The sequence below is a fragment of the Erithacus rubecula genome (assembly GCF_903797595.1).
Source record: "Erithacus rubecula genome assembly, chromosome: 2".
Lineage (NCBI taxonomy): Eukaryota > Metazoa > Chordata > Aves > Passeriformes > Muscicapidae > Erithacus > Erithacus rubecula.
The window spans coordinates 17908158-17929160 of NC_136685.1; the positions used below are offsets into that span (position 1 = coordinate 17908158).

The 21003-nt window shown below is 37.7% G+C and overlaps 1 protein-coding gene across 2 annotated transcripts in view; it reads left to right on the forward strand.

Annotated features, from left to right (window-relative positions):
• The window catches only part of MYT1L (myelin transcription factor 1 like), a 302776-nt gene that overhangs the window by 260412 nt on the left and 21361 nt on the right, over positions 1-21003 (forward strand). For both annotated transcript variants that reach the window (XM_079297496.1, XM_079297497.1), the window contains exons 16-18: positions 9507-9569; positions 14054-14137; positions 15484-15705. In XM_079297496.1, coding sequence (XP_079153622.1) covers positions 9507-9569; positions 14054-14137; positions 15484-15705 — 369 coding nt within the window. The remainder of the gene's footprint in view (positions 1-9506; positions 9570-14053; positions 14138-15483; positions 15706-21003) is intronic.

Sequence of the window (21003 nt, forward strand, 5' to 3'; positions counted from 1 at the left end):
GCTTGGGGATTTTTTGCAAACATCTTAGTCCTCATGCTGACCAGGATATCATTCCCAGAGAACTCACAGATGTTTGCAATCCTATTGATTTATGGCTTTGCCATAATGCTAGGCTGAGAGAACTTGCATTAGAGGCATGACTCTTACTTCCTTCTTTATTATATTTGTCTGGAAGTCTTTTGTAAGCTTGGTCTTTCATACTTATATTCGATACACCATTTTGAAGAAGGACGTATAAATTGCTTTCTCCGTTCTATTTTTCTTTCCTTCCTTGCCAGTCAGCCTTTTTTTTTCCCCATATATTTGATCCAACTCTCTCCTTTCCTGTGATCATGTAGAATCCTTCTCTTTGTTTGTGCATGCACAAGTGGAACAAGAAAGAGATAAACAGAATAGCTAAGGAATGGCTAATGTTGGCTTGTGCCCAGTCTCCCACCAACAGCTTCAGTGGATTCTTAAGGCCACAGACTACATGAAATCTGGTAATTTTTTTTTCCTCTGTTTTTAGCTGTCCTAATCTGATAGCTTTTCTCAGCATTCCTTGCTGTGATGCTGACCTTTTTAAGCATTCCAGATTCATAGATTTTGAAGTCATTCCAAACCTCCAGGAAGCTGCAGAAAGTGACAGCTTCAAGGTCATACTGCAGTGCTCATCAGACCCTTTGTTAATTGCTTCACCTAGGACAAGATATACAAAGCACAAAAGAGCATGGGAGAGGCAGCAGCATAGAAATGAAAATTCAAGAAATTACTTTATTGATGATTTTAAGGTGTTCAAGGTAACCAGTAGCTTACTGGCAATAGTGTACATTTCTTATCAGGGAAAAATTATCTATTTTAAGGAGTGAATTTTCAAAGTACTCAACATTCAGCCTAATTTTAATTTAATTTTGAGCTAAAACTCCCAATTTTATCATAAACAGAAAAGTTAGGCTGGCTATATGAGCTTTTGAAGACGTCTTTTAAGGTGAATATCAAATGTTATACCTGTGTTACTGTCTTCAAGTGCTTCACTTGAACCCATTGTCTCATGCTATAGAAATCATGTCACTGGCTATTCTGCAAACCTGCTGTGCAGTGACTGAGTGGCTGAGAGGCTTAGTAGTTCCCATATTAATAGACTAACCAGGAATAGAACATTCTTCTTCAGAGACAAATGTGTCTACATAAATTTACTGAAAAAGCCCATGTGGGGGTTTTTGGGTGGATTTTTTGGGGGTTTTTTTGGGTTTTTTGTTTGTTTTTCATTGGTTGGTTTTGTTTGGATTTTTTCAGGTTTTTTTTTTTTTTTTTTTTTTTTGAACACAGCCTTACAGCAATGCTATTAGGAGACAAGAGAATCTGCATGGCTTTGTTCCTAGTTGCAGGGCATGCTCTCTTAAGGCTATCTTCCCCTGCATTTTTCTCTGTACCTTCATTTTTATGTTTTTCCTTCACATACAAATGAAGCTTTTTCCAAAGGCTGAGCTGTTTGGAAATGAACATTTGAATTTGCATATGTTGGAACTGATTCATCCCTGGTGCCAGGAAGTGCTCTCTGCTGCAGGGAGGGGATCTGCAGCTGCCCGGTGCTGCCTCCAAGGCAGGCGATGCTGGCAGGAGAGAAAGCGTGGGCAAGGTGCCCGGGGGAGAACTGATTCACAGCTTCCCCCTGGCAGCTTCTGAGCACAGAGCACCCCCTGGGTAGTGCACAGAAGCTATTTCACATTAGGCACATACCCTGCCTTTGGCAACTGGCATGTTAAGGGGGGTATGTGCTGATGCTAGATGTGAGAACAGCGGGCAGCACGTCATGGCACTTGCTGCTGAGAAGCTGGGAAGTCCTGACTGGTAGCAAAAGAGACAGCATGCAGAGGTGGTAATGGAGGGCACAGAAATATTTTTTTCTAAAGCAATATAATTAATTTAAACCCATTGTGTGTATCTGTGCATTCGAGTGCACAGCAATATTTTATGTGCCAGCATGATGCATTTCAGGCTGCTTATAGGAAAATAGATTTCAGTGTAATTAGAAAACATATTATGTTCTTTCTCACCCCCACATGGTTCAAAAAATGCAGGAATGCAGTACAGATAATAGCAGCAGCTAAGGAGAGAAAAAGTAGTACATGCAGAAAATCAGGGAATTAATTAAATTGTACCTGAGGAGAGGAGTATGCAGTTAGCACACCCCAGCTCAGAACCATTCAGTTGCTGGGGATTTCTAGAGGCAAAGAGAAAGAAACAGAGCAATCTCTCTGCAGAGATAAAAGACTGAAGTTACTCCATGAAGCCTCTGAGCCAAAATTATTTTAGTCTCATGCCTGGACTAGCTCCATAGGCCTGGCATTGTTCCTTCATGGATAAAAACACTGCACAGTGAAAGTGGCAACAACAACTCTTTCTATTCTGCAGTTCTTTCCAATCTCCAAACTGCACTTCTCCCAGTGTCTTTTGAGAAAGCTCAATAATGCCCTGCCCAAGGAGGGATCCTTGTCTGGATCTCCCTGCTCTCCTGCCCACTCCCACTGCAACTGCATTGGATCCAGTGCCAAGAAAACCCTGACAAGATGAAAAAAAGATTTATTTTTATTTTTAATTCACCCATTTGCCCTTCGACCACAATTTTTTAGTTTTGCTGGCTCTTGTCATTTCCTGAAATCCTCTTCCTTTATATGCTGTGGGTTTGGTGTTTAAATTTCCTATTACCTCCAGTGAGACCTGTCATATCAGTAGCATTCTGCTAAGTGAGAAATGCTATCAGTATTTTACATGCAGAAAAGTGATATTTAGCACTTTTGATAAAACTAAATTTCTGTGCTTAAATACTCCTTCTAGTTAGAATAGAAGGAAATAAGTAGCATACTATTCTAAATTTAGCTTCTTTAATTTTTCTGGATTACAATGTATCTTTATGAAATTCTGATATTTATAGAGATCTGACATTACACAGTCATTATAGATACATTTGTGAGGATTGGTGTGTAAGTTTAGCCTTGAAGATGAAACCAGAGATTTAAAATCTCCTGAAATATTCATTATCTGCATGACTGTCCCATAGAGTTTATGTTGCCTCTTCAACCGATTCAAATGGGCTCAAATGAGCTCTGAATGCAATTTCCAGAAGTGACCAGTGTTAGCCTGGTTCTGCTCTTTTTGATACCAGTGATAAAGCTCACAAGGACTTCAATAAAAATAAAAGAGGGCAAGATACTTAAAATGACTCATTGAGTCTTGACAGCCGATAAATTCTGTATTAAGGTTTCAGCACTTTCTCCTCTGACACAAGGGCAGAGTGTGTACCCAGTCATTTCAGCAATGTGAGAGGACCACAAGCAATGCAGACAGCAGGAATGATAAAATCAGCTGGGAGAAAAGAGCAGGAGGACAACAAGGGTGATGAAAGAAAAGATAATGGGAAAAAACAACAAAGAGGAAGGAGGAAAGAAAAAAGAAACATCGACTTCAAGGTTATTAGGGATCATGAAAGGAAGAAGGATGAGGGAGGAACAGAGATGGAAATCATCAGCCAAGGGGAAGAGAGAAAATGTTAAAGAGGCAAGAAGAAAAGGGATGAGAAATGAGGGAGTAGAATGCAGCAGAGAAATGCTGGAGAGGAATATAGATGCAAAGCAAACTATGGAACAAAAGCAAATGGAGGTTCTTGCTTCACTGCAGGAGAAGGATAGCAGATTGAAGACAGGGTGAAAGGCACCAGAAAAGAAAATGGAAGGAGTGAAATAAAGTGAAGAAATACGTAGATATGACACCTCTCTGAGGACAATTAAGGGAAAATAAATCCATCCTAACAAAACTGTTTTTCATTGCAAATTTATAGATAAGATTGTGTAGGTAGAGTGTTTTGGTCTAGACATCAAAAGAAGGTATCATTCAAAAATCAAATGCTATGGTAAAAAATAGACAATAAAAGACAACAGGGTTAAAATGGAAAATATATGTGTTCCTACTGGAATTAGAACAGACAACAGCTTTTCTGTGTCGTCATGAGGAAAAGAATCAGCAGCATTCCCCCTTCATGTACTTAATTAGAGCTTGACAATCTACCAATACCTGGGACTGAAAATAAGGTTTTTACAGATTTACATATCCAGATTGCTTTCACAGAGCTGGCTGGAACAGTAATGGCTGGGAGGCATTGCTCTGACTACTCAGAAGAGTAAAGACAAAATGAGTTGCTGCTCTGCCGAGCTCCTGCTAAAGAGGTGTTTTCATACCAATAGCCACAACACTGGCTCTTACTGACACACCTGTGGCCAAAAATCTGTACTGAGGACCACACAACTCTGTTCATGATCTTGTTTCTCACCCTGAAGTGCTCCCTGTAGATTAGTGGTGACTGGCATAGGAAAGAACTGGAGAAAATTTGTTCTCTCTTTTGGCCTCTTAGCTAATTAAAAAGAGGACTTGTTTGTCAAGTGCTGCAAACCTGTAGTTTTTGTCAAGCCCTCGAATTCATAAAGGAAAAGACACTCAATAAAAGTACTATACTCCACATAAAATCCAGTTTTTAATTTGACAGAGCTGCATTTCATCCCTTCCCTTTCTCACCCTCTCTTTTTTTCCTCTCATATATTCAACTCAGGGAACTGCAAACACAATTTCTTTACAATTTTACTTTTGTAACCTTTTGTTTTGGGACTACCTCACTAGAAAAAATAAAACAACCCACAATAATTTGTGTGTGAATCTATATGTAGTTTCAGAACACACACAGCTTTTTAGCTGCAAACAGAGCAGTGAATAAGAATCTATATTTCTAGCATATTGTCCTCTTTTGTGTAAAGTAATTGAGACTCTTTATTGTCCAGTTTTCCTCAGCCCAATCCTTCCCTTTTCCAAACCAGTATTGTGAGATTTTTTCCAGTAATGTTTTTAAAATACTCTCAGATCTTCAGACAAAAAACAGAAATGCAAGTATTATTTTGAATGTCTTCCAGCCTCTCAACCTATGAATTCCATTCCTGGTGATTCAGTCAAATAAAATAGAATCTCAAATAGAAGGAAACCACCAGACAATAAAGAATTCTACATTCTGCTATGAAAATATCCCACAGGAAACAATTATATTTTTCTAGCCTTTCTGAGTCTTCAATAGAAAATCACACCTCTACTGTAGAGATTGACAGCATGGTCAAAATAAAACTATGGGAAAGATATAATTTTCTATTAATCCTAGTTCTTTTGCAGAGTGGAACATTATGGAGGACCATTCTGAATTTTTGCACAATTTCCTGATCTATTCCTCTGTTCAATTCAATATTATTTTTTATTTTGCTAGTTACCTGTTTTAAATAGTTAATTAGTGATTTATAGAATATTCTCTCTGCTAGACTATTATGTGTTCACAAGGGAACAACATGTGGATGCACAACATAGTAGGTACCAAGTGTTGTAAACTAAACAGTAAAGGTAACATCAATCTTTTGTGCTGATCCATCAGCTTACTAATGATGGGTCGTGAGAGGTGTTTTGTGGGAACTCATTGCAATTGGCCAGTGTGAGAGAAATTGTTGGTTTAATTCTTTTCCATGGGAGCTGATATCCTCAGCACAAAAATAAAAATGTTGAAGTATTTTTTTATGTCTTTATGATTTGGATCTAATTTATGTTTTAAAATAATTTGAAAAAGTCAACCAAAGTTATATACTGTAATAAGGAGAAAACTATTACAGTTCTGTCTTTGCACTTTGTGTAAAACTCTATTTGCTCTCATGCTAGTAAAGCTGTATATCTAAGTATGTACACTAAGCTTATCTTTTTCTCCTGTAGACCTAGATAAGACCTAGGAATATAGGTTTAATTATGGGTTTTATTTGTAGTGCCCTATGCTGGTGAGAGATGGGGTGGGTCTTGTGAACTGAGATTTCAACAAGACTTTTAACCACTGCCATTTGGAAAAACCTCCCAGAACTCATTTGGGCATTGCATCCGTTTCCTCCCCAGTCCCAGGAACTTCCCTGAGTTCTTCAAACTGGCAGAAGTTTGTTTTAATTGCTGCACACCTTCAGTCTTCCCACAGTGAAGAATCAGCAGCAGGGCTTAAATGTATTCTTCTCAATTTAACTCTCATCCTTTTTACTCCTGCTTTTGAATCTAAGCCAAATACTAAATCCAGCTGCCACAGCTGTTGCTGTTCTGCTGCCTGCCCTATTTCCTGCTTCTGCTTATTTTCCCAAAAATGCTTCTCTCAGATGATGTGTGAAGTGAATGGGACATCAAGGCACTGCTAACTGCATTCCCCTTCCCTGACAAGCCCTTTCTTTTACTGCATGCCCTGAATTTGTAGTCAAGTACTAGTATTCTATGTCCTGAACTTCACTCTTCACAGAGTCAATTCCTTTTGTCACCTCCCTCATTACAGTACTAAAATATTTCCTGTGCTACAATAAGCTATTATGTAAATTTTACAAATGAGTTTCTGGTCCTGCCAAATCAGATTTACTTTAAGTAAGCAAGGAAAACTGCAGCTCTCTTTTTCCACATACTCTGATAGTAATTTTCAAAGTTTCACATCTCCTGTGTCTTACAAGTGCATACGTTTTTCTGGCATTGTTGTTTGGACATATGATTAAGTCATGAATGTATAGGTAGTAAATGATAGCAAAGTAGTAAGGTATGTGCAAGTCCTACATATGCTCAGACATTTGGAAAATACAGACTTCCAACTCCAATAACACAAGAACTTGGGGTTGTCCCCTGATCTAATTCGTTTAGGATAGCAGGTAAACATAATATTAGCTTCATAGTTGCAACAGACTGCTGGATATCCTATGTCACACTGTTAAGAGCATTTCCCATAGAATGGAAACAGCAGAAATGTAAGTGTTCCAGAGTTTTAAAATGTTCTTACCAACTGCACTAAACTCATCTGTTTACCTTCATCTGTTACATGAAGGTAAATATAAATTTAGGAGATTTAAAAACAAATATTACAGTGCCAAAATCAAAATATTAAAAGGTCTTTCTGAAATCCTTGCCAACATAAAGATCTCATTTGGTTTAATCAAAAGTAACTTTTAGACTGATATGAACTGTGCAAAGGCATTTCTGAAGATGCTCAATTCAATTTACAGTAGGATGACTTCTTTAGCTTCAGTTGGGTTTTGTTTGTTTGTTTTTTTAATGACAGAGAAATAAGCTGATTTTTAAATTGTGTTAGACGGTCCAAATGGCTGAGGTGCAATGGTCTTATTTTAAGAGTGATGGATGGGATATACTGGTGCTTCTTATAAATCCTTTTCATTAAGATACTATTAAACATGCTGCCTGTAACAAAAAGTTTTGGAAAAGATGAGAAAAAAAAACATTATTCCATTTTGCTAATGGCTTATCCTCAAAGATAAGCCATAAAAGGATAGAAAGGTTAGACAGTTTGGAAAGGAAAATGGTGGCTTCAAATCATGGGCTCACAAAGAAATCCTGGTAGTACCCCCGACAGACAGCAGAGGAATAGTCCCATGACTCTGGTTTCTCCTTTATTCATTTAAATGCCATGGACATGTAGAGCTAAAATGCAGTCAATTCCTTTAATTTTTTCCTATTCCCACATCTTATGATTCAGCATCTTAGAGGCTTTAGTCAGGCCTCTAGTCTTGATGGAAATAGGTATTGGAGACCACTGAAGCTACCTAGCATGAGAAAAAACCAAAAACACATGAAGCAAGAGATTGTCTCTCTGTAGATCTCAAAACATTTGCCTAAAATAAAAAATAAATAATGGGAATATATAGATATAGAGTATTATAAGGCCCTTCAGATTAGATGCCCTGACTACTTATTTTTTAAAGAAATAACCAAAGTTTATGCTAGACATGTGCATCCGCAATAAAGAAGAAGGGGTAAGAGGCATACAGCCTAAATTATGACACCTTTATCAAAGATTGTAGTTTACCTAATTGATATCAGATGTATCTGTGCAGAAATCATGGGCTTTATCTTTCTATAAGCAGAAAGACTGATGTGTGATGTCAACCTGTGTGTTGGTCTTTAAGAGCCATTTTAATATACCTTTCATGTAAGATCACTGTCATTTATTTGGTCCTGTTCAAAGATAAAGCAAGAGAGGAGAATTGTCTCTAAGCACATTGTTTAGATTTCTTGTCCAAAGTGCACAGACTGTTTGGGATGGAGAAGAGAAACCTCAGTGTTTTAGGGAATCCCATAAATTTTACCAGCTAACATCTGAGAACTGCGACCGTATTTTGATGTTTTCTATAGAACTGGTCCAGATGAAGATTATGTGGGAACTTCATTGAATACAATACAGTTTAATTTATGTCTTCCAAGGTAGCAATAATCATGCTTGAAGTTTGGCCCTGCTGAGCTCCTCAGAAGTAGGTAATGCTTACCAGCTTAAAACAGCTAAAATTCAGCTTAATGGAAAATGACAACTCCATAGCACTGAACTCTGGGTTGCTTAATTACTGATTTTAAGAAATGTTCAAGTCTCTGTAGAAACCTTGTGAAATAAAAGCGTACCAGTTTGGACCAACTTTGAGGAAAGCACACATGTAACTAAAGGGTGAATGCCAAAGTCTGCATGAACTCCTGATTCAAACAGTGGAAAAATTCAGTGTTATGAAAATCTGATGGTTTAGAATATAACATCTGAATTTGTGAGCAAGCTTTTTTGAATTTGAATGCTTTTTCCAAATGAAGCTTTAAATAGCATGGCTAAAATTCAAAACTCAGGCTCAAGAAAAGTGACTTTTTGGAATTCATGTAGCATTTGTCTGTTCAGTAAAATGTATATAAATTAATTCTTTGTCTTTTCTGTGATTTACTATAGCAGTTCAAATACCAGCTAATGATTTTACTTAACATTATAATGTAGTTTTTTCTGTGATGATCACAATCATCCTTGCAATGTAGAAAAATCCATCCATTTTCTTTGATGGCTCTAATGTCCTTCCCCTACTGGAAATTTCACTGAGGGCTGTACCATTTCTGTCTGGTTCTGTATCTTGGTATTTGGGACTGTTTGGGTGGGTTACTATCTCTTTGCAAGAGGCCAGCATTACTTCCCTGTCCACACACTTCCTTTTTCTTAGGCATTTACTTTTCTTCACGGAGAGGTGAAGGAGTCTCTTCAGGGTGCCACCTCATGTATGACACTGTACAGTGGGATTAGAGCAATAGCTCCAGTGGAAAAGAAAATTACTCACTGCAATGTTAGCCACTACCTAAGCATTCACCATGGGGATAGTCCATTTGGTGTCAACCTGCTCATTCCTGGTGGTGTAGGGATGTTGTATGGGAAATTCCACTAATCTGAGATATCCAGGAATCACTGGAGTGGGCATCTGAGGAGTAGCAAACAGAAACATTTTAAGAATGGAAAACTATGTTTGTCCCTGGTGTGGAATTAAGATCAGGTTTAGCAATGGTTAGGAGTCCCAAAGGCTGGCACCTGAGGAAAAAAGGACTGAGCAAATGACTATTTTTAAATGGGCAGTTATATTTTTCCTGTCAGTAACTGCTGGGTGTCTCTTCCATTGTTATTCTAGGTGTCCCACCCCTGGGTGTGATGGCTCTGGGCATATTACTGGAAATTATGCTTCCCATCGAAGGTATGTAAAGACAAGGTTTTGTTATTTAAATCAAATAACTGCAGGGCTAAAAGGTGCCTGAACTGACCTAACTTCACTCTCTGAATACTGAAGTAGGATTGAGTGCTGCACAGACATACCTTGGTCTAACTCATTAACCACTAATGAATAACATTTCTCAGCTTCAGTATGACTCACTACCCAAATAGGTAGGAATATTTTTGCTAATATCTATCAAAATCTTTATACAAATTGAATTCAGTTTCTCTTCCTTCTCTAGTAGCCTGAGGAAGCAAATGAACATTGATGGTTCTGTTGCTTTACATTCTGAACAACTTAATTCTTCAGTTTGGACGCAAATCCTACTCCTGCATCTTTTCCCCATGAATCGTATTTCCTGAATGTTCATGTCATTCTCTTCCAGACTCACTCCATATTCCTTGAAATGCAAAATTGGACCCTATTCTTTACCTCCTTTCCCAGATGAAGCCTTATCAGCTTTAATCAGAGGAGGAAAATACCTCTTTCATCTAATATGCAGCAGTCTTGTTAGTACATTTCAGAAAAAAAGTTTGGCTTGTTCTTAAATTGCAATAGTTTGTACTACATCAAGCAGAAGAATGGAAAAAGAAATTTATGGTGAAAGCTGCCTTAACTATAAGTTTACCAAGGGCCAAAGAATACTTCTCATTTACTAATTAGGATATTGATCATGATCAATTACACTGTAGAGGTAATGGAATAAATGCTTTGTTATTAGAAATTCCCCTGTGGCTATTTGAGAACTAAATCAGTGAAGAAGAGCTGTGCCATATTTTGTAAATATCTATCCACTGTTTAATCAAAGAATAATAGGGAATAATAGTGTAGTCTACTACTCATGTGTTTGTAAAGACTCTTTACTCCCACTCAGACTAGTACTGTTGAGTCTGGATATTTTCTTTCTTCACCAAGTCCCTGTAGTTTTACAATTGGCTATAACCAATCAATACACAAATTCCCAGTTTAAGTGTTTTCCCACTAAAATCAGCAAACAGTTCAAAGTCAAAACATAAATAAAATAAGATTTGGAACATGCTGGTTTTGACATGCTGCAAAAATGAAAGACCACAATATCAATTTCTGTAACATCAAAAATATAATTAACATTATAGATGAGAAGATAAAAGTATTTTATAGGCACTTACATGATGCAGGAGATTTAATCACGCTTTCAGATGAATTTAAGGTCAAATTTAGAACTACATTTCACTATATGTAAATTTATCAGCTACCACTCTACCAGCATTTTGCTTCTTGTAACTCTACCCCAACTTCAGGGAAGCTATTTACATGATTGACCCATCTATTTAATCAAAAGCAGGTGAGAGAGTGAAAATGAAGAATAAAAATATTACTAACAAGAAACCTAAAAGCTGGCAAGATTGGGGGAGAATCACTGAATGCTGATTCATTTGTTAAACTTTTTCTTGTGCATTGTCTCCTGGCCACTAAGGAACTGGACCATAAGCTAAAAAATGTTACCTACTTTTGTCTGTAAATTCTTACATTCTTGTATTTTTGCAGATGACTGCTGGACCAAGTTCATTTGATTGTGCATCATAGTCAAGTGCATATAAAGATATAAAAAAGTTATTCTGTAAAACAAACATATCTGGAATTTGCCCAGTCCATTGGGATTTAGCACATGCAGCCTTTTTAAATGCCATCATGACTATAGTGACCACTAACTCCTTAATTTCTCTTCCAAAAAGGCCTCTGGCACCCCCATGTCTTCAGCTGCCTGCAGGCACAGAAGCACTGACACGTAGTCCATGAAGTAACATTTTCTTTGCTTAAACCCACAGATGTCCTCAGGAGACCTGTCACATGTACACAGTGCTAGTCTTTTCCTGCTCAAATTATTATATCTGTTAAGACCATTTCTGAGGTGGGAAGGCTGGCAAAATGAATGCTTTCAAAGGGCAGCAAACCAGTAGCCTAAATCTGAAGCTGTTAAGTATGGAAGACTCCACAGCCTGTTGTCAGTTGGGCTTTCTAATTCCCAGACTGAAAATTAGCATTTAGCACTGCATCTGAGTTTGCATTTTTGTTTGTATTTGACACCATCAGTTACTACCCTCGCTGTTTCAGTAGAAAAGGAATGACAGTTTTCTCTCTTAAATGGCTGCTGAGATGCCTGGGTATCATCAGTATTTAAAATGGCTGCTCAACAGCAAGCATATATGAGGCAGATTTAACTCTGCTATAATTCTGCAGTTCCACACAGCCCTTTAATTTATGCAAGAAGTTATAGCACCGTGCACTGCTGTTGAATTTCACTCCTTGTCTTTTGTTCTCATATATGAGGATTTAAAGTCATGGAAAAATTAAGTAATGTGCTTATCTTGTAATAGCTTTGGTTATACAGGATAAAAAAATTAAAACGAAGACTTGTCCTTGTTTTCTTGATGGATCCACTGTCAGAGGAAAAACGAATTAATCACAGCCTCAGAAACTGTCTGTTGGAGATGTCTGTTTAGAGGTCTTAGAATTTTCTGAAAAGGTCTGAAAGGTCTTAGAATTTTCTAATAAATCATAGTACCAGAATAGAAAGATCCAGAGAGATGATGCACCAAAATACCAATAAGTGGGTGATAATTAAATTGATTTAATATGTAGAAAGCTTTAAATCACTAGTCAAAGCAGAAATTCTTTGTTCAGATTTTGTTATGAAAATGTCATCATCTACAAGCATACCATCTGTACACCTACTAAAAACAGTATTGCTTTCTGAGGAATTCCTATTAGCTGTTTAGTTTTCAGATGCAGATTCTGATTATTTTCACACAATGAGTACAGCTACTCTCAGAGATAAAGGAGGGGTATCTTTAACTTCTGTCCCCTCCCCTTCACTTTCTGCAGACCAGATCATGTGTCAGGCAGTGAACCAGCCAGTTCCTGAACTGTTCTCTTGCCCCAGAGCCAGCTCCCTCTTACTCTGAATCCCTCAGATCCTCTTCCACCTACTTCCTTCTTACAGGCTATTTTATCATTTTTGAAGAAAACTGTTCTTAATTGCCACAGGCTTTCTCAGAATTAGTTTGTACACAAGGAAAACTACGGTACTTTGGTGTCCAGTCTGCAAGCTGCAATAAACAGCAGTTTATTACATTTAAAATGGTAAATTAAATGGGATGAGAGCACAGGTCCACATATCAGAATGCAGATGACTATTCCACTAGTGCTGACATGACCCCTAGCATGCCACTGACCCTGGGCCACTAAAAGTCTCCCAGGCAGTTATAAGATATTATTTGGGACTCAGTGTGGGTCCAGATCATTCTTTACAAACAATATAGGTTTAGCTGTCCTGCTTTACAGAAATACAGAGCTTAACTGTACAAGTGTGAACTTTCTGGTCTTGGGTCAAAGCAGCAGTTCTAGGTCCCTTCTATTTAACACTATAGATGTAGCCATGACATATCACTAAAAGTTTCTAGATAATGCACTGTGTCCAATATGCTGTGCCAGCATGCCTCTCTTAATTTAATTGACTTATTTAGGACTTTGCAGCATGTAAACTCTGGTTTTGTCTATTCTTCATTTTCTAACACAGAATTCTGTCTGTGATTGCATCACCTTTTTGTGTGCTTCTTCCCTTTAGCCTCACTGGTTTTGACAAGACAAAATAACTGAAATTTTTTTTACTGCTTTTTCTGTCTCCTCTTCACAAAGACCGGACCTACTACAGAAAACTCAAGTACCTTCCCTCATGCTGAAAACAAAAATTTAATATTCTATTTTGTTTCTTTCTCTAGGGATTTTTTTCTTTGGTGACACTTCTTTCTCATGTCAACACTTGAAGGTGTTCTACTGGTGGATTTCTTTTTTTAATATGCATAGTTAATATGAAAATAACATTTGAATGGAGGACCAAGCATAACTTTTTTCATAGACATACTTGTATCATCAGACATCAACTACGTAAAAAATCTTTAAAAATTGCTTAGGGCCGTTGTCAAGTCTACTAAATGGTTTCTATAAAGAATTCTTCATATGCAAAAAGAAGATGAGCTTGTGAAGTTGAAGACAACATTTTCAGTCTTTAATTGCATGTAACATTGTTCAGCCTTACATATAACTTTGTCTGTACCAAATCTTTTTGTCTGGGTGAATTCTGAACACTTGAACTCCTTCTCTGGAAGGCATTGAAAGCTCTGAGCTCTGTCACATTTTTATTCAATCATTCTATAGAATTGTTATGTGATGTGTGAGAAGTTTTGATAATGTTATTGTTGTGCTCCCAAGATAAATCTTTAGTTCTACGAAGGGATACAGACCCACACTCATGGATTCCCCCTCATGGTGGCTGCTGCAGCTCTCCTCATATAACCCACCTGAGCTTTGATTGTGGAAGCTGGGCAGGATTGCCTATTTTGCCAGTTTCTTGGATAGAGAGTGTATTCCTGTGAAGTGTACCCAAGAATGAGAAATTGCATTCTAAAATGTTCTCTTTCACACAGTCTTTCAGGCTGTCCGCGAGCAAAGAAAAGTGGAATCAGGATAGCACAAAGCAAGGAAGACAAAGAAGACCAAGAGCCAATTAGGTGAGAACAGATATTTTCAAAGACCCTTTTTATTTTCTGTATCTTCAAGGTTTTTAAGGCATAAATGTTATTGTGTGATAGTTATCCAAGGGCAGAAGACCATATGGCTATCTATGAGCAAATCTAGTATCTGTGCTGATTGTTTCAGCAGATACTAGATACAACATTAGCCAAGGATACAATAATCTTTAATTTAGAAATAGTTTAAAATTCTTCATTTTCACATGATATTAAAAAGTCACTTAGATCTTTATCTTCTAAATACACCCCTTCAACATGTTTGCATATTACAAATAAACCAAAAAAGTAGTTATGGGAATAGAGACTTGAGTGTTTATATGAGACTGCCACAACAAATCTGATTGTTCATGCAGTTTGCAAGAGAAACAAATGCCTTGATTTCTCTAGGTCTTTGTTTTCTTCTTGCAAGGCACTCTGATATCAGTGGCCCCTGAACTGGGTGGATTTAGTGACTGCTTAGACCATTCAGGACCAGATCTTCAGTGAAGAGTTGCAGGAATATTTCAGTTCACAAACAGTGAAGTAACCAGCCTTTAGTTTAGACATAGGTTACATGGCAACACATTGGGAAAAAAAAAAAAAAAGCAACATCATTTTCTTTAAACATTTCACTTTGAAGATTCTAACCTGTTCCTTCTAACCTTGGTTATTTGGTTTTTTAGTATAGTGAGTATACAGAGCAGTATACAGAGCAAATGTATGGGGAGATTGCCAAATAAGAAAAACCATCAGATGAATACAGAACTGCCTTCATTGCTCTCTGGGCTGTAGCACATAGTTCTATATCATCATACCTATTCAAAGAGTGGTTAAAGGAGCTCAGCATTTCTAATGAGCTGATCTGATCACACCATAACTAACTACATGTGTATGCATGTTTTCATGACTTCAGATAAGTCTTCCTTGGGTTCCATACCTATAAATGAAATGTACCAAGGATTATACTAAGTAGTATTTTATGCTTATAGGAGTTTTACAGGCAATTTTGCTGTTGATCAGAGCTCAGTACCCAATATTTCTATTTTACTGTGATATTTACAGGATAAACACCTGCAATTCAAATACATATCTCAGTCCTTTTGTTGCAATTGCAATTGTGACTGCATCTACTGGTTAGCCTCCTTAGAATTTATCAAAGAACTTTTTTTTTCTTCAAATTGTCAAGTTCTTCTTGTAATTTTACCCACTACAGGGTATCTTGACTACTTTTGCAACCACAGTGTAGGATTATTCTTTCTGTGTCAGCTTTATTTTGACTTTGTTGTAGAGGCTACCAGGTGTATAATGGGAAGACATTAAAATTTACCTCATCTGTGTGCTCACAGATGTCCAGTTCCTGGCTGTGATGGTCAGGGTCACATCACTGGAAAATACGCGTCCCATCGCAGCGCGTCAGGGTGTCCTCTTGCTGCCAAAAGGCAAAAGGATGGGTACCTCAATGGCTCACAGTTCTCTTGGAAGTCAGTGAAGACGGAAGGAATGTCATGTCCAACACCAGGGTGTGATGGCTCAGGACATGTCAGTGGTAGTTTTCTTACTCATCGTAGGTGAGTAACGTTTTTCCCTTATGTTTTTTGTTTAAATCAGATTTTAAATGCAGCTTTTTTCATGGCATTTTTGAATTCCATTATTACATCAAAAAATAAGCTGCTTACATGTATTTGTTGGTAACTGGAAATCCAGACATGCCAAGGATTTTATGGAGATACAGACCTGCATTTGAATCCATAATATATAGAAAATTTTAGGGCAAAAATCATGCATTACAGTAACTGTAAGTTCCTTTTCTTTACTGTATATTTCTGGACAAATTACCTTGGGGTAGACATTGTAAGACTTACCTAAGTCCACCTTATTTTCAGAGATGTCCAAGACTTTCTTGATTCTCAAACATCAGAGCATGGAACTGAAGAATATTAGGAAAGAGTTCCATGAAATCAAAGTACTTTTATTAATTTGGTAATGAACATGTTTGTTGAAAACAATATACGTAGAATACAGAACATTATTTAAAACTGTTGGAATGTAAATATTTGACAGAAGAAATACAAAGCTTGATTTTTCATAAACTTGGCAAAAATATGAGAGCTTCAGTAACATTTTTCATAAATTGTAAAAGGAGGAGAAAATGGCCTTTGTTAGGGATAAAACTTGCTGCCATTTTAGATATTAGATTATGAAGAAACAAGGATTTTTTTGGGCTCTGCCTTGGAATCTAGGCCTGAAAATGACTATAATGTCAGAGCAAATTTCTTATTATATAATCACTAATATAGAACTCTATTACTTCAAGTACGTCAAGTTGATGTCCCTAATTTGTCACCCTCTGCAGGCAGACCTCAGCTGAACTTCTGTACGCTTTTGCTAGCTAAACCAATTTGATCTTGTTCTGTAGTCAGTTGTAGATACCGAGGTGAAACATGTACTTCTTCCTTCTCTTGTAACTATTTCCTTTGATTCTTTCTTTGACAATTCTTTACAGCTTCACTCAGAAGCTTTATCCTTACTTCAGCCTTTCCAGACTCTGCACACATAGTTCCTGTTTATTGTTTAGGCTCAGAGTTGTTTTTCTACTCAGTGTTTTATGGTAACTGCCATTAAGGGATTCTGGTCCATGACCTGAGGTGTTACCTGAGTAGCCAAATGTATTACACTGCCTGCAACTCCCAGAGGCTTTAGGAAGGAGAAGAGCAAAACTGACCTTTTATGCAGATACCACATGTGGGTTTAGGTTTCTGAATTTCAGTAAAATATCAGTATTAGTGTTCGTATTTCAGTTTGACTTTCTTCATAATGGTGTAACATTTATTTAACTCAGAGACATCTGTCATTAAAATTTTGAAATTATTTTACCTTTAGTTAAAAGGTACAATCTAATTACTGGGAGATTGCTTGGAAGGAGTATTCACATAGTACTCATGGTTTCAAGGAGAAAATTCTTGCAACAAGAATAACTAATTTCTAAAAGAAATGTACTGATATAAGTTTAACAATTTAAAGGGCAAACTGTGGCTAGAGATTTTTTTTTAAGGAATGTTTTAATGAAAGGGAAAAGAAAAGCCACCTAGTAGAGTAATCTAAATGTGACAGTTAGCTACAGAGCAGCCATGTGTGTTTTTTGTACCCTTGTCTTAAGTAGAAACAAGACTTGTAGATGGCTTACCTTTTAAGCCATTCAGTTTTGGGGCAGATAGGTCCATTATTAGAGGAGAGTGCCACAAGATGAGAGGTTACTTAAAAAGACTGATGAAGTAGATTGATTCTACTTAATTGCCTTGATGTATGTAACAAAGGGCTAGTATTCTAAGTTGTGAGCAAATTGAACAACTGCTTGAAGCTTCCATAAGCAGTGATAATATTAATAACAAGCCATATTATTTTAAAAATATTATTAGTTCCTGTAGAATTCTTCAGTCTATTAAGAATGGTTGGTTCATTTGCTTGCACAAAGAGAAGCACACAGAGCCATTTCAGAAGCCTTTGGGTTACTTATATGGCCTCCAGCTGCTGCTCAGAAAGGTAGGTCCAGTGTAATATTTATCAGCCTTAGTGATACATCTTCACAAATAGCCTTTCATGCCTGTATATGGACAACTGAATCAGGCCTTGCATGTAGGATCGAGCAGCAGAACAGTTCACCTAGCTTAAGAATCTGCTTGTACAAGATGTGGGATGCATTTATTCCCAGGATCAGTGGATCCTGGGGAGGTGACCACTTCAGCAAGGTAGACACTGGCCTTTAATCAGTTGTACCATAAATGTCACTGTGTGTGTCGAGAGAGTGGCTTCCCCTGCCTACAAATAGGTACCTTATGCCATTTGAAGTGTTCTTGGGGCATGCAGTATTGCCATATTGGGTTGGCCAAAATGACTGAAGACTTGTGATGCACTCCATTCTTTGATTATGACAGCTGAGAGCTGAATGTGTCTGGCAGGGCATCTACAGAGGTGCTGTTCTTGTTAAATGAACAAGCCCCAGAGCTCCATGGCAGCTTTGACACATAGTTCCCATGCATACATTTAAACCCAGGTGTTTAATCTGAAGCTCAATCCCATCTAAATCACAGATTCTCCATCTTTTTACATAAGGGTGAAATTTCCTCACTTCAGGTGTATCCATTCTAACAGACTGTGCTCTCATCTACAAATCTCAAGTTCTCACCTTCTGAAGAGAAGTGATGCTATTCCAGTTACCCAGTGAGAACAGACTTATGGAAATATTTTGCAGGTAGAGCTGGTTTCAGTGTGCATGGGGAGAAAGTAGGGTTGTGGCCTTTAACTGAGCCAGTAAAAGCTCCTCAGGAAGGAGTAGTTAATATCTCCATTTTTGCCAATACAGCTTGCTGCTCTCCTATTAAGATTTCTTTTCCTGCCCAGTGGAAATATTCTTCTACAGGAGATTTCTCTAAGCATATATATGTACGTGGATTGCATGTGTGGTTGTCCTTTATGTGTGCTCCGAGATTTTTATATTTTGCCATTTGTAGACAGCTGTTAATATGCTATTATTAAAACAGCTGTAATACTCTGGAAATGAGCAGCAAACTGGCTTGTAAAAATGATGCCAGCTGTTGAATTTATCAAATATATATTAGGAAAGATGTTTTTCAGGTTGAGATTTCTTAGAGCTGCTGTTGACATTGTACACATGATGTCATTGCATTGGTATCAGTGGACACTGGAAATGGTCCACAAGGGCTGTAAATTGATAAAAACCTTCTCCAACTGGTATGTAGTCTGGAATTTAAATATATGCATATTCCTACATTCACACTTACGAACCAGAATTAAGTAGCCAATGAGAAAAGTCATAATTTTCAATGATTTTTTTGAATCCTGCCCTATGTTCAAAGGTACCAACAAAAGTTTCTGGTTTTTACCATTTCATTGACTGTTCGGAAAAATTTTTGTAAATAGCTTTATTTTGTCAAGGACTTTACATTAGGAAATAATGGAAACAGAGAGTTATCAGGAGGGACTTGAAGCGTAGGATTAAGTGTGCTATGCTTCAAAAAGGAGCCTCTGCTAGGAAGAGAGGCCAGTGTGAAATTAGGTGACCTATCAGCAATATGAAAATTAATTGGAAGGCATGTAAGCATGGAATCAGCAGACAGATAAATTAAATAGGTTACAATGAAATGTAAATTGCCTATTATACTGTAGCTTTGCAGTTTAGTTCTTGAACAGACCCTTACATATTTGATTTAAGAAGGTTTTATGGATAGCATAATTTCTAGTGCTGTGATCATGGAGACTTGCTCAGAATGTACTTGGATTTAACAACCTTGCTTCTTATCACAGAGGGGGAATGTGTTTGTGCTGATTTCAGTGGAAATTACCTGCAGAAATGCCTTTTTAGGTCTAAAACTGTGTTCTTGCTCCCATCTTCAGCTCACTTTTATTTACATCAGTGTTCACCCATTTCAAGTTACATTACTGCAACTTTTAAGGAAAACTGTTGTGGTTTAATCACAGTCAGAACCTCAGCCCCACAGAGTTGCTTGCTTAATTCCATCAGGATGGGGGAGACAATCTGAAGTGTGAAGGTGTGAAAACTCATGGGTGGAGATTACAGGTAAAGAAAAAGCCCCACTCACAAGCAAAGCAAAACAAGGAATTAATTCACTGCTTTCCATGGGCAGCCAGGTGTTCAGCCATCCCCAGGAGAGCAAGGCTCAAGTAATGGTGTCTTGGGAAGACAAACACCATCGCTCCAAGTGTCCCCCCTTCCTCCTTCTTCTTCCCCCACCTGTGTATATTGAGCACGACACCATATGTTGCAGGATATCCCTGGCGTAAGTTGGGATCAGCTGTCCCAGCTGTGTCCCCACCCAGCTCCCAGCTTGTGCACCCCCAGCCCCATCAATGGCAAGGTGGAGTGAGAAGCAGAAAAGGCCTTGACTCTGTGTGAGTACTCCTCAGCAGTAATGAGAACATCCCTGAATTATCCATGCTGTTTCCAGCAGAAATCAAAAACACAGCCTCATACCAACTACTCGGGAGGAAATGAACTGTATTCCAGCCAAAGCCAGTAAAAAACATGTTACTAGAGCTGCAATATTCAGTACATATACAAGAGATGATCAAATTATTCTTCCCATTAACAAGCTAATGCTAAATAGAGATGAAAGCATAGAGAAGGGTGATTTTTCTTTAGTGAACCTGTATACTTGCTGAGGACATTAGGACTCCAAGATGCATAAAAAATTTTATAGAACAGGATTTGTATTTGAGCAGCGGGGCATGCCACTGTGTTTGCAAAATGTCTAGATGTGCTGGGGGGAAGCAGTGGGCATCATCCACTGCCATTTCTCTTCTGAAGGAATGTATATAGAAATTATCAAGTAGTTATGGGAGATTATTACATATGGCACTTGTTACAGAATATCCACTTTATGCATAGGAAGGTTTAGTTAAAGGTAAGGTTGTCAGAAAGCCCACAGGAAGTTCACTCAGTTTCAGCCATTTCCACACATACATGTCCTTAGGTGAAGAACACTGCCAGTGTGTGTTTCCTCCAAAAATTCTATGTTAGTCATAGCTCTGAGTTGCACAATTGCATTGCTAAGCATGGGAACAGACAGATTATGAAAAGAGGAAAATATTAAAAAAAACAAAAACCCAAAAAACTCAAGTCAAGAGCTGCCCTCTGCAGCTGCTTTCTAGAAACTGGCTGATACCTACACTCACATGGATCCTCAGAGGAACTCTGAGTTCTCAAACACTCAAAGCATTTAGGAGATGACAGATGTGAGGGAAGAAGTTTGAGATGTAGATTTTTCATATGCAGATCCTTTTTCTCATTAAATATGCTTTTCTAGAAATAGATACTGCATAAAAATTCT